The sequence below is a fragment of the Ictidomys tridecemlineatus genome, chromosome 3, assembly GCF_052094955.1.
Source record: "Ictidomys tridecemlineatus isolate mIctTri1 chromosome 3, mIctTri1.hap1, whole genome shotgun sequence".
Lineage (NCBI taxonomy): Eukaryota > Metazoa > Chordata > Mammalia > Rodentia > Sciuridae > Ictidomys > Ictidomys tridecemlineatus.
This window is the reverse complement of record NC_135479.1, coordinates 20,953,122-20,968,369: the sequence shown is the minus strand read 5'-3', so window position 1 is coordinate 20,968,369 and position 15,248 is coordinate 20,953,122. Positions and strand designations below refer to the sequence as shown.

Here is a 15,248-nt window from a genome sequence, read left to right as displayed (position 1 = left end):
TCACTTTAGGATATTTCACCACGTTGGAAATTCATAATTATCATCTTTCTGAACACATTGATAGACCTGAAAACATTTTAAATATGTGAGTCCTCACAGGTAAACCAGGTGCCATCTCACCTAATCTTAATTCCCTCATGAAGTAGAATTGAGGCAAGAAAAGCAATAGAGAGAAACAAAAGGGAGGACAAGGAAACACAGACAAAGGAAAGACAGAAAAAAATCCCTGACCAAAGATCACTGACTCCCCTGGGACCCAGGGTAGGACTAGAGTCACCTGCTCATGCCCCTTTGCCTGGGTCCGCAGAGCTCAAGTGACAGAACGTCCCACAGGTTCATCCTGGTGAGACCCCAGTACTGGATCAAACAGGATGATGGTCACCCACACTTCCATCCCTACCTGACTGGTCCCCATACACTGCTTCTTATTCTACCCTCAGGCTCTGCTTGTGCTCTGCTGGGAAGGACCATGTGTCCCACACTCTCTTTCAAAGTGCCACCCAAGACACATAAGTGGAAGAGAAAACACAGAAAGCCTCCTCTACTGGTCTTGAGTCAGGATCTTCTAGGTAAACATATGGCTTGTTCCTCACTGAGAATACAGCAGAATCATGCTCCTCCCACAGACACTTCCTAATCTGAACACAAAGGAAGAAAGCCCTAGAGAAACAATGCCCTGACCCTCCCCAGGGCAGCAGGAGCCACCACAGGACCAAAATGATGCTCAGAGGACCAAGGATACTCATAAGGTATGACTGTCTTCCTTTTTCTGGAAACAGTTTCTTTGAGTTATGCCCACTTAGGAAACAGATCAAACACTTTCAGGATACTCATCCCATTTGCATAACAAATTCTCCCTAGACAAACACAAACTGAATATGGAAAATAACATAAACAACAACAAGGAAAATGGCTGCTGATTCGTCCCAACTTTGGAGGCCCCATGGATAAAAGAGCCCAGGTGCAAGGAGTCATCATATCCCACAGACTCACTCACCTGTGAACAGGATCCCACCCTCCACCCCTCACACCATGGCTCGCTGCTGCTCCTCCTCTTGCTGCAAGACCACTAGCTGTAGCACACCCTGCTGTCCACTCAGCTGCTGTGGGTCCAGCTGCTGTGATAAAACCAGCAGTGGATCCAGCTGCTGTCAGCCCTGCTCTCCCCCAGCTTGCTGGGATATCATCTGCTGCAAGACCACCTGCTGCAAGCCAACCTGTGTGGTCAGCTACTGTAGCACACCCTCCTGTAAGCCCAGCTACTGTGAGCCTTGCTGCTGCCCCAGTTGCTGCAGCATCCCCTGCTGCCAGCCCTGCTGCCCTCTTACTTGCTCTAGAACCACCTGCTGCAAGACCACCTGCTCCAAAAAGTCCCATGTGACCCGCTGCTGCAGCACACCCTGCTGCCAGCCCTGCTGCTGCGTGTGCAGCTGATGCCATCCTTGCTGCCCATGATCAACTCCCAAAGACCAGGGTCTACAAACTCTGCAAAACCTGCTTGCTTTCCCTTCCTGAATCAATTCTCTTCTTACCTCAGCTGAAAGCTATCATGCTCACAAAAATTCTGTTCAGTGTCCCCAATGGAAGATCTTCTGAATCACCTGCAGGGAGCGCAGACTACTCCACTATCCATCACCCTCTTCTTCCTTAGGCCTGTGTACCTTGTACCAGGGTCATAGATCCTTGGTGGGGACGTGTGATCTTGCATGAAATTCTACGGCCAAGTTATTTACCTCTCGTCTAAAGAACTTAGAACTACCTTCTTCAGAAGAATATCATATAGCTCTATGCAAATTCCCCTTCATCTTTATGGTCATGATTTCTTTTGCATTGTCCTCCATATTCCTGAGCACTGTTTTCTCCTGTCATTGTCCCCTTCTCTTCCTTTCCTAGATACAGTCATCATTGGTAAATTCTTAATAAATTCTGGACCTTCCATATTGACTGTCTTTATTTTGCTATGCAAAGAACCTGTGACATGAGAATTATCTGCTTAGTAGATTTTTAAGTGAAAATCACATTGTTATTGTATCACACTGTACATCAAATCCCTAGACGTTATTCATCATGCTCAATTAACATGGCATAAAGAAAGCCAGGTGCTGTGGTACACTCCCATATGCCAGCCTCAGCAGCTTAGCAGACTTTAAGCAACTTGGCAAGTCACTGTCAAAAAATAGAAAAGAAAAAGTACTGAGAATGTGGCTCAGTGACAACATCCCCTTCAAAGAGGGGATTTCCTTCTCTTTTAAGGCTGAATTCTATTTGATTGTAGGTTTCTGACAAATTCTCATGAGTCATTCCTCCATCAGAAGATATTTGGGTTTCTTCAACCCCTTGGCTATTGTTCATAGTGCTGCCATGAACATGGGACTGATATATTCAAGATTATAATTCTATTCTTTAACTTAAACACCCAGAGATGGGGGTTGCTGGATCCTATGGTATTTCTGATTATACAAGGAAACTCGATACTGATTTCCAGGGGGTTCCTGAAACATAAGACATCCCTCCACTGTATGAAGGTTCCAATTTCTAAATACATTTTTTAGTACACTTACTGCATTGGGTAGTTTCTAGACACAATACTATACCACTGCAATAGCTATAATATTAGAATGATATGACTCTGTTTATCAATATCCTCATACAGTGGGGATGAAGCATTGAGTGTCTTGCCTAAGGAACAACAGGATCAAGAAACAATGCCCCTCCCCTATCCCATGTTCACCTGGGTAAGTGCCACCATTCCCATCTACTACCCAATCTGTCAACCCAAACCTCCAAACTTCCATGGAAGACGACGCTCTGCCATATATCTATACCTACATACATTTTCTCAAAATCTTCAACCATGCTAAAGGAAATGGTTGTAATTCTGAAGCCAATCTTTGTCTTTGAGGTGCTTTTGCAATAAATAGACTCTGCTCCTGCTAATGTCACTTTGAAGGTCCACAATCCAAGAATAATCTCATCTCCCTTGTCTCTGTCCTGTGAGACCTGAGTGTATACCCTAAATGAGATGTTGGCTCCTCCTTGACATAACATTTACGTTCCACTAGGAAATTACATGTCCTACAAGTCCAATTATATTTTTGACACAGTGGGGTTTCTGCTTTAAGACCTTTGAGCCTCTAAATTCACAACACAGAGCTATAATCTGGTAAACAGTCTATGTTCCAAAAGTCACAGCCATTCTCCTTTTTAACGTGTCATTTGCTGGGGTAACAATCTGATATAACCAGCTTCTTGATTAATTTTCCAATTCCATATTTCCCCCAGCTTCTCAGTAGGTTGAGCTGATGCTCATTTATCTTGCAAGTAAATTCTTCTTCTTATCATCTGTGCTGAGGGTTAAAAGCACTGCTTCATTCATGTGTTTTGGAAGAATACACTCTTGTTATAGAATACACTCATGGTAATGAACTCAGCAAATTGTCTACCAGGGACTCCTTAGAATTCTTCCCCACAGTTTGTGTTTCAGAAATGAAGCCTTGGGGTTTCCTATTGCACCAAGACAAAAGAACACATTCTCATTGTTATACAAAATTACATATAAGAGGAAGGGACGGGAAAGGGGAAAAAATAAGAGAGAGAAATGAGTTAGGATAGATGGGGTAGAGAGAGGGGAGGGGACGGGAGGCAAGGGGAGGGGGGATAGGAGGGGGATAGGAAGGGCAGCAGAATACAACAGACACTAGTATGACAGTATGTAAAAATGTGGATGTGTAACCGATGTGATTCTGCAATCTGTATACGGGGTAAAAATGGGAGTTCATAATCCACTTGAATCAAATGTATGAAATATGATATGTCAAGAGCTTTGTAATGTTTTGAACAACTAACAATAAAATATATATATTCTTATGCTTGGAAAAAAAAAAGAACACATTCTTTTACCCCCGCACTGTCTGACCACTACTAATAAATTCTACGTGCAGGACAGTGCCTTCAGAAGTCCAGGATGTAGAACTATAGCAAGGTCAATTTGTGTCAAAAGAAGGTAAAGAATCTTGGCTTCTTCTGAACTGACTTGATGAGAGAAGGTGGAGGAAATACAGTGATAATGGAAGAATCAATTTGTAGAATACAAAACGGAGTAGATCCTGTTTAGGATAGATGTGAGTCAAGGCCAGAGTCACATGCATCCGATCATGAGCACATTGTGTTATTTTTGGAAATGCAAGGTTATTCCAACATTGTAACATGCTTCAGTTTTCATCATGTTGACTAAAAAAGGTAGAATAAACACCAACACATTTTCAACCTGCATCACCTTAAGAAACGAGGACTACGAGAGCCTCCAGACTACTGCTGAAACAGTCCTCATTCACCCATCATGCAGGGTGACAATTCCTGAAAAGACCAGCTGTCAAAAGAAAAGGTCCAAAAAAAAGAAAAGAAAAGAAAAAGTCTTTATTCACCATCCAGTCAAGACGGGAGAGCAAGTCTCAAGTCTGTCTCCAGAGTGGAGTGTTCATACCTGTGATGTCAGACATATCATCTAACAGACCACTGCCCAAGCTCAAGGGAAGGGTCAGTGAGTCATTCAATCACATAGAGCAGGAAAAGGTCACCTCCAAGTGCCTAGAAAACCACTTTCACAATTTTTTCCATCATGACCCATCTTTGAGAGGTGTTATCTATGGCAAAGCTACCGGGCATCTTAAAACATGTTGCTCACATCGTAACCTCTATTAGTGGGGATTTTTTAATGTTATTGGGAGAAGGTCACTAGAACCACATGGATCGGGTTAAATCTACAAGGATTATTCAGATTTGAGAAAATGTCGATGCCCTCATGACAAGAATCTACAGAAAGGAAAAGGAGGATCATCGGTAATAAGGAAATGTCAAAGCTCTCCCTTTAAGGCTCTAGGCTGAGATTGTTCAAAAATACCCACCAGATGCACAATGCACTAGAGGGCTTACCAATAGACCAAGGCAAGAAAAATGCAAGGTAAAAAGACTATGCTGAAATGAACAGAAGTTTCTTTGTTCATGATCTGACTGCATGAAAAATCACTCCCTTCCAAGAAGATCTACCATGCACTATCAGATATGAGAAAGGAGTTTGGATGCAAGGTAAACATACAAAACTGGATCATTTTTTATATCAGTGAACCAGCAAAAAAAAAAATTAACTTTTAAATTATCACATAGCTATGTACACTATAAAATACATAACAAGAAATCTGGAGAACCATGGACAAGACTGTCAAACAAAAGAACAACTCTTTCCACCTGAGAGTTCTATAATCAGGCCTATATCCAGTTGTATATTCACCAGAAGTGTTTATAAACACGACCACAGGCTCTGTGCTAAAACATCTATAGCAGCATGAATGCAACTCGTCCCAATCAACAAACAAGCCACATATTCATCTGGAAGACAATCTACAGATTAATTGTGTCAGTGGAAATTTTACAGTGAGGGTGAACACACTCTAGGTAACTATAGTGAAGAAGCTCACACTCATGGTATAAGGAAACCTGGGAATTCTATTATCCTAAGTAACCTAAGAGGGGGAAACAGAGACAAAATAACCCTAGAAGGCTAACAGGCCAACAAAGGGATCCACCTCATTTGGGGGTGAATGACAAGGTATGATTTGTAAGAAATTGGGTTCCTTTCTATGTTCTAACCTGAGAGTAGTGGCAGGGATATGTTCACTTTGGGATATTTCACCAAGTTGAAAAGTAATAACTTGTATTCTTTTGGAAACAATGGTAGACTTAAATGTGATTTAACATCACTACTGGAAAAAAAAAAAGGAATAAGATTAAGGTGGGTTTAAAGTAACTTCCAAGCTTCTGCTGCTGTAGCAGGAATCTGTTCATCAGAACACTGAGAAGCAGCTTTGTGGCTTGTGCTTGGGATGATATTCACATGAGAAAAATATTTTAAGATATTAAAATTGTGTTATCCCTACAGATACACACATAAATCCATTTCGATTTAAAAATATGTGACTATAAGTTATGAATATGGCATACTGTGAATGAGCAACAATGTATGCACAAAAATTTTATGTGCATACGTTGATGGCCAAGTAGATTTCACATTTCTGAGTTATCTATTAAACTACCTAACAAATTACCCCAAACACAGCAGTGAAAAGCAACAGGTTATTTATTTTCTCACAGGTTCTTTGGATCAGAAATGCAGAAGAGGCTTAACTAGAAGATTCTGATTCAGAGTCTTTCCTGATATCATCAGTTATAGTGAAAACTTCAACAGTGATTTTAGTTATCTGAAGATTTGCCTGGAATCTGAAGATTTGCTTCCTACAAGGCCTCAGCTTCTTGCTGGATGTTGGGTGCTCCTCACCACATGGACCTCTGTGTAGGATGCTCAAGTAGCCACATGACAAAGCAGCCATTTTCTCAAAGTGTGTGAGAGAGAGAAAGAGAGGGAGCAAGGGAGGGAGGGGACACAATAAAGCCACGTTATCTTTTATGATCTAATCTCAAAAGTTGTACACAGTCATTTCTGCCATATACTATTTGTAGGAAGTGAGCCACTAAGTTTAAACTGCACTCAAGGACAGGAGAAATTAGGCTCTACCTCTTGAATAAAAAGGTACCAAAGATTTTGTGAACATTTTTAAAACCACCACCCACATTATCCTAAATATATCTGTTTGTATTGAATTTACTTAAAAAATGAATGACAAGCTTATTTTGTTACATATTCGTTAAACATTTAAGGAGAAATAGATAAAATTCTGCTTATTTATTTGTATGACCCAGAAAAATCTTTCCACAGCTCTTCACATCCATTAGATAACAAATTACAATAACCTGGATTTTCACTACATATTGTGTTGAGTAATTTAAATGTCTAAATACATATTGAACTTAGACTTTAATCATATTATTTATATCTGTGGGTCTTGTGCTTATATTTTAGAGAATGGGAAAGGACAAAACATTGTACTGAGACAGTAAATAACAATGAGGATTTTGTTAAAGCAAATTAACCTCTCCACTGAGGTATCAAACTGTTAATAGATGGAACATAAAATATATTAAATGAGATTTAAATCCGTCAGTCCCTACAGATAAGTTAAGGATCATCTCAGCTAATCGTAATTCCTTCATGACATAGAAATAAAGCAAGAAAGCAACAGACAGAAAGATAAAGGAGCAGAGAGAAAGAAACAGAGAGACAAGAGGAAAGAAGGAAAGACCGAGGAAGACCCCTGGCCTAAGATCACAGGCTCTGCCGGTACCCAGAAGAGAAACAGACTCACCTGCTCATTCTGGTTTTCCTGGATCTGCAGGGATTGTGTGTTAGAAAGTCCCACAGGTTCTTCCTGATGAGCCCCCAGTTCTGGATCAAACATGACTGATGTCCATCCATACCTGGTTCATCCCTAGGTAATGTTACAACTTCTACCCTTAGGTTCTGGTTCTGTTCTGCTGTGCAAAACCAGATGCCCAAAATCCTCATCCCAAGTACCTTGGAAACACCTGGGACACACAGGTGGGAGAGTTCATACGGAGAAAGATTTCTCTACTAATCTTGAGTAGTATGTGGGGAAACAGACCTGGTGCCAGGTTATTGGTTGATCACAGTGAATACACAACATCATGCTCCTCCCAGAGGCACTTCCTAATCTGAATACAGGCAAAGGAAAAAATCTCCAGAGGAGCATGATCCAAAAATGCTCAGAGCACCAAGGATGCTAATGAGGTGACTGTCTTCCTTTCATCTGGAAACAGTTCCTGTGAGTGAGGCCCTCTTAAGAAACAGATGAAACACTTTCACAACACTCATCCCATTTACAGTATAACTTCCTTAACAAACATAAACTGAATATGGAAAATAACATAAACAACAACAAGGTGAAAGGCTGCTGATTGGCCAAACTTTGGAGGCCCCTGGGATAAAAGAGCCCAATGGCAAGGAGTCCTTATATTGTACAAACTCACTCACCTGTGAACAGGATCCCACCCTCCACAGCTCACACCATGGCCCACTCCAGCTGCTCCTCTTGCTGCAAACCTACCTGTTGCAGAACCACCTGCTGCAGGACCAGCTGCTGGAAACCAGCCTGTGTCACCAGCTGCTGCCAGCCCTGCTGTCCCTCAACTTGCTGTGAAACCACCTGCTGCAGGACCACCTGCTGCAAACCAGCCTGTGATATCAGCTGCTGCAGCACATCCTGCTGTGAGCCCAGATGCTGTGAGCCTTGCTACTGCCCCAGCTACTGCCTCACTCCCTGCTGCCAACCCTGCTGCTGCCAGCCTTGCTGTCCCCCAGCTTGCTGTAAAACCACCTGCCACAAGACCACCTGCTGCAAATCAACCTGTGAGCCCAACTGCTGTGAACCTTGCTGCTGCCCCAGTTGCTGCATCATTCCCCGCTGCCAGCCCTGCTGCTGCCAGCCCTGCTCCTCATGATCAGCTACCCAAAACCAATGCCTGCACAAACTCCTTCCAATCTGCTTGCCTTACCTGTACAAATTCTCTTCCTATCTTGCCTGAAAACAAGCATACTGTCACCAGAAATTCTGTGAATCCTTCCCCATATAAGACCTGTGACTCACCTCGAAGGAGTGCAGACCACTCTGCTTTCATCCTCTTCTTCCTTACCTTGTGCACCTTGGATCAGTTTCACAGTTCCTTATGGGGAGGTGTGCTCTTGGCTGAATTTTTGAGACAAAGTTCTTGACCTATCCATCTAAAGAACTTAGGAACACACTTACTCAGAAAAATTTCATAGCTACACACAACTGTCCCTTCATCTTCATAGTCTTGATTTCTTTTGCATTTTTCTCCATATTCCTATGCACTACTTTTTCCTGTCATCATCAAATTCACTTCCCTCCCTTGGTACAACCGTCCATCATAAATTCTTAATAAAAGCTGAATCTTAATTCACTTCATATTCTCTGTGTTTATTTTATTGTGCTAAGAATCCCTGTTGGGAGAATCACATGCTTAATGAATTTTTAAATGCAAAATATGCTATCATTGACTTACATTTTGTACCATAGATCCCTAGAAGATGCTCATCTTGCATAATTGAATTGGCATATCTATTGATTCCCTACTTCCACCCACCCCAGCCTCTGGAATCCATGAATCTATTCTTTTATCATAGTTCATGTATTTTTACATACCTCACGTAGGTGGAATCCTGCAGTGTTCATCCTTCTGTACTTGGCTTAGTTCATAGAGGAAAGAGGGCTAAGGGTCATCCATGTCAGTACATAAGAGGGGAATTTCCTTCTCTTTTAAACCTAAATAGTATTTCAGGTTTCTGCCATATTCTCTAAATCCATTCCTCTATCCATGGATATTTGTTTTGCTTCCACAGTCTGGCTGTTGTTTCTAATGCTGTCTTGAACATGACAGTGCTGATGTCTCTTCAAGTTTATGATGCCATTCTTTCCCCTATCCACCCAGAGGTGGGATTGATGGATTGTGTGGTATTTCTATGTCTGATTTTTTTCAGGAAATTTCACACTGGGCCAAGGAATAAATGGGCCAAGGAACTGAACAGACACTTCTCAGAAGAGGATATACAATCAATCAACAAATATACAAAAAAAAAATGTTCAACATCTCTAGCAATCAGAGAAATGCAAATCACCACTCTAAGATTTCATCTCACTCCAGTCAGAATGGCAGCTATTAATACAAAAAACAATAATTGTTGGCAAGGATGTAGGGGAAAAGGCACACTCATACATTGTCGGTGGGACTGCAAATTGGTACAGCCAATATGGAAAGCACTATGGAGAATCCTTGAAATACGGGGAGTGGAACCACCATTTGACCCAGCTATCCCACTCCTCCATCTATACCCAAAGGACTTAAAAACAGCATACTACAAGGACACAACCACATCAATGTTTATAGCAGCATAATTCACAACAGCTAAATTATGGAATCAACCTAGATGTCCTTCAGTAGATGAATGGTTAAAAAAAAGTGATATATATACACAATGGAATATTATTCAGCATTTGCAGGTAAATGGATGGAGCTGGAGAATATAATGCTAAGTGAAGTTAGCCAATCCAAAAAACCCCCAAAAGTCAAATGTTTTCTCTGATTTAACGAGGCTAATTCATAATGTAGTTGGGGTGTGAGTCATGGGAGGTTTAAATGAACTCTAGATAGGGCAAAGGAGAGGGAGGGGAAGGGAAGAGGGAATGGGGATAAGAAGGATGGTGGAATGAGATGGACATCATTACCCTGGGTACATGTATGAACACACAAATGGTGTGACTCTACTTTGTGTATAACCAGAGATATGAAAAATTGTGCTCTATACATATGATATGAATTTTAATGCATCCTGCTGTCATATTTAAAACATGAAAATGAAAAAAAACACAACAAAAAAGATACTCACCAAGACACACTATAATTAAAATGTCTAATATACAGACCAAGGATAGAGCAGCAGAACTGCAGTTTACATTTTGAGATAAGCCAATTAGACTTTCCACTCATTTGGCAGCCCAGACTGCAAAATCCAAGAGGGCTTGGAATATTTACCAGGTTCTGAAAGATAATGAGTGGCAACCAAGATAGTTATATCCAGCAAATCTTGTCATTCAGCATTGAAGATAGAAGAAAAAAAAAAGAAGAAACTCTTCCATGATAAACAGAAACTAAAAGAATCCATAACCACTAAACTACTACAGAACATAATAATGACAGATTATATATAGAAGCAATGAAAAAGAAATATCAGAGCCAACAAATGGATGAATCTCACTAGGATAATACACAGTAAAGGAGAATCAAGACTGAAGTAAACATTAGTAATAAATCAACGTGTCAGGAAATAAAAATCATCTCTCTGTAACACCACTGAATGGTCTCATTAAAAAGACATAGACATAAAAAGTCTTCATTAAAAGCACATAGATTGGCACAGTAGATTAAAAAAGAAAAGCCATCCATATGTTGTTTACTAGAGACTCACCTTAAAGATATCCACAAGCTGATGCTGAAAGGATAGAAAAAGATGTAAGTCCAAAAGGAAGAGGAAGTAGCTACTCTCTCAAATCTGACAAAGTAGACCTCAAGCCAAAATTAACCTGAAGAGACAAAGAAGCGTGATTTGTATTGGTTAAAAGAACTCTCCAACAACAAGATGTGATGAGTGTAAATATTTATTCCCCAAATATCAATGAACCTATGTATATAAATTAAACCCTACTCAAAAAATAGACCACATTTTAGTACAAGAAGTAAGGCTTAGTGAATAAAAGAAATAGAGATTATCTCTTCCATCCTATCAGATCGTACCTGAATATAGTTAGGAATCAATATCAAGACAAAAAAACAGAAACCATTTTAACATATGAAGACTGGAAAATACACCTCCAATCAAGAATAGGTCATAGAAGAAATCAGGTTAGAAAGCAAACAATGACTAAAACCAAATGAGAACAGTGATACACATTTGAAAATCATCAGAATAATATTAGGGCAGTTCTTAGAGGAAGGTTTATAGCATTGAGGGCCTACATTGAGCCAGGGAGGGGGAGGGGACAGAAAGATCCCAAATAAAAAACCTAATACTATACCTCAAGTCCCTAGAAGAAGAAAAACAATGCTAATCCAAAACCAGTAAAAGAAAGGATATAATTAAGATTAGAACTGAAATTAATGAAATTGAGAATTAAAATAATCAATATAAAAATCAATGCAACTAGAAAATGTCTCTTGAAAAGGTAGAGAAAATTGATAAACCCTTAATTAATTAAGCTAACCAAAAAGAGAGAAGACCCAAATCAACAAAATAGAAATGAGAAAGGAAATATCACCAAAGACATTTCTGAAATCCAGGTTATCATTAGGAACTGTTTTGAAAAATTATACTCCAATAAACTGGAAAATCTAGAAGTTACTGACATGTTTCTATGTAGATATGATCTACCCAGATTGAAGCAACAGGACACAGAAAACCTAAACAGGCCAACATCGAATACTGAGATGGAAGCAGCAATTAAAAGTCTTCCAACAAAGAAAAGCCCAGTACCAAATGGATTCTCAACTGAGTTCTACCAGTCCTTCAAAGAAAAAATAACTTCCTCAAATTTTTCCATGAAATAGAAAGAGAGATAACATTCCCAAATTCATTCTATGAAGCCAGAATCACCCTGATACTCAAACCAGGGGGGAAAAAAATCAAGAAAACTATAGTCCAGTATCACAGATAAACATAGGTGTAAAACTTATTAATAAAATATTAACAATTTGCATTCAAAAACACATTAAGAAAATTGCTCATCATTATCACCAGGATTTCATCTCAGGGTTGCAAGTTTGGTTCAACATACATAAACTGATAAATGTAATACATCACATAAATAGAATTAAGGACAAAATGACATAATCATCTCAATAGATGCAGAAAAATCCTTTGATATATCCAGCACCCACACACATATTAAAAATGCTGAAGAAACTAACGATAGAAGAAACTTTCTTTGTTATCGCACAGGTTATATAGATTAAACCAATTCTAACATCATAAAGAATGGAGAACAGCCTGAAAGCATTTCCTCTAAATTCGGGAATAAGGCAAGGATATCCACTCTCACCACTCCTGTTTAATACAGTTCTTCACACTCTAGCCCCTATTCCTGCTATCCCACTCCTTGGTATTTATCCAGAAGAACTAACATCAACATATATACTGATACATGCCTATCAATATGTAGAGCAGTGAAACTCACCATTGCCGAGCTATACAACCATCCCAGATGCCCATCAACAGTCAAACAGATACAGAAAATGTCATAAATGTATGTACCATGGAATATTGTGCAGCTGTAATAAAGAAAATTGATGCCATTTTCTGGTAAATGGATGCAAATGGGAAAAGCATTTGCATCCAGAAAGTCAAAGGTTGAATGTTTTATCTCACATGTGAAGGTGAGAGAGAAATAAGGAATTTTATCAAATGAGGGGGAGGGGATCCTATGGAAATAGAAAAGAAGATCAGTGGAGTAGAGGAAGGGTATGGAGGAAGATGGAGGAGGAGTGGAAAAGGGGAAGGACTGGGGAATGAAGTTGACCGAAATATGCTATGCACATGAATTAAAATACCAAGAGAAAATTCTACTTTATGTATGTAAATAGAACACCCGTCAAAAAAAAAAAACAGTAATTAAATAGAAGGAAAACAAGTAGAAGAGAGAAAGAGAGTAAGGGATGAAAAGTGGAAGTGGTGGGGACTGAAATGGAGCAAATTACATTACATGCGTGCATGAATATGTCGAACTGAACCCCACAATTATGAATAACTATCATGCACTAATGAAACCATTCAAAAAAGAAACAGATTAAACACTTAAATTCAAAACACATCATATTTTGAAAACAACTTCTTCCTTGACAAATACAAACCAATGTAGAAAATAATATAAACAAAGACAAGGAAAAGGGCTACTGATTGGTCCAAACTTTGGAGGCCAGATGGATAAAAGAGCCCAATTAGAAGGACTCATCATATTGTGCAAACTCACTCACCTGTGAACAGAATCCCACCCTCCACAGCTCACACCATGGCCCGCTCCTGTTGCTCCCCTTGCTGCAAGCCTACTTGCTGCAGGACCACCTGTTACAAGACCACCTGCTGGAAGCCAGCCTGCTGTCCACCCAGCTGCTGTGGGTCCAGCTGCAGTGGCAAAACCACCTGTGGGTCCAGCTGCTGCTGGCCATGCTGTCCCTCAACTTGCTGTGAAACCACTTGCTGCAAGACCAGCTGCTGCAAACCAACCTGTGTGGTCAGCTGCTGCAGCACACCCCACTATAAGCCCAGCTGCTGTGAGCCTTGCTGCTGCCCCAGTTGCTGCATCATTCCCTGCTGCCAGCCCTGGTGCCCTCCTACTTGCTCTAGAACCACCTGCTGCAGGAAGACCTGCTCCAAAAAGTCCCATGTGACCCGCTGCTGCAGCACACCCTGCTGCTCTCCAACTTGCTGTGAAACCACCTGCTGAAGACCACCTGCTGCAAACCAGCCTGTGTCATCAGCTGCTGCAGCAGCACACCCTGCTGTCCACCCAGCTGCTGTGGGTCCAGCTGCTGCCAGCCCTGTTGTCCCCCAACTTGTTCTGAAACCACCTGCTGCAGGACCTCCTGCTGCAAACCAACCTGTGTGGTCAGCTGCTGCAGTACACCCTGCTGTGAGCCCAGCTGCTGTGAGCCTTGCTGCTGCCTCAGTTGCTGCATCATCCCCTGCTACCAGCCATGCTGCCCTCCAGCTTGCTCTAGAACCACATGCTGTAGGACCTGCTCCAAGCAAACCTGTGTGACCCACTGCTGCAGCACACCCTGCTGCAAGCCCTGTTGCTGGGTGTCCAATTGCTGTTAGCTTTGCTGCTCGTGATCACTCCTCAAAGAACTGATGTCTGCACAAAATCCTAACATATGCCTTCGCTTATTGCACAATTCTCTTCCTACCTTTGTGAAGACCATCATGCTGCCACTAGATACTCTATGCATCATCCCCCATATAAGACCCTGTGAATCACCTACTAGGAGTGCAGGCTACTTCACCCTCATCCTCTTCTTCCTTAGGTTTCATGTATCTTGTGCCATCTTCAGAGATTTTAGATGGGGAGAGATGGTCTTGCCTGAAATTCTCAGACTAAGATCTTTACCTTCTGTCTAATGAAGGTAGGACCACACTTCTTCAGAAGAATTTCATAGCTATATGCAAATGCTCCTTTATCTTTACAGTCATGATTACTTTTGCATTGTCCTCCAGATTCTTATCTGCCATTTTTCCCTGTCACTGTCACCTTCATTTCCTTCCCTATGTTCAGCCATCCTTCATAAATGCTTAATAAATTCTGGACTTTAATTCATTCTATATTGTCTGTCTGTATTTTCCTGGGCTAAGAACCCCTGACTTGAAGATCATATGCTTAATAGGTTTTTAAGTGCAAATACATTGTCATGGTATCCCCCTCTGTACTACAAACTCTTTTCTTCATCTTAAATAATTGAAATGGCATACCAAAAGCCAGGTGTGGTGGTACACATAAGTAATCCCAGTGACTCAGGAGGCTGAGGCAGGTGGATTGCAAGTTCAAGGCCAGCCTCAACAAGTTAGCGAGACCTTAAGCAACTTAATAAGACACTACCTCCAAATAAAAAAATAAAAATGACTGAAGATGTGGCTCAGTGATAAAACACCCCTAGGTCAATATCAATATCAAAAACTAAAAAATAAATAAATAAATAAAAGGCATATACCTATTGAT

The 15,248-nt window shown here is 40.7% G+C and overlaps 1 protein-coding gene and 1 pseudogene across 1 annotated transcript; both read left to right on the top strand.

The window, feature by feature from the left end:
* The first annotated feature begins 7,977 nt into the window (after positions 1-7,977).
* Positions 7,978-8,409, top strand: LOC110597789 (uncharacterized). Its single transcript, XM_021724023.2, has one exon. It carries the CDS (start codon positions 7,978-7,980, stop codon positions 8,407-8,409), a length of 432 nt encoding a protein of 143 aa, XP_021579698.2.
* Positions 8,410-13,544: 5,135 nt separating this feature from the next.
* LOC144375621 (uncharacterized) lies at positions 13,545-14,353 on the top strand (annotated as a pseudogene).
* Positions 14,354-15,248: the final 895 nt, after the last annotated feature.

Coding starts and splice junctions, on each gene's coding strand:
- LOC110597789 (XM_021724023.2), top strand. CDS start 7,978: ATGGCCCACTCCAGCTGCTCCTCTTGCTGCAAACCTACCTGTTGCAGA.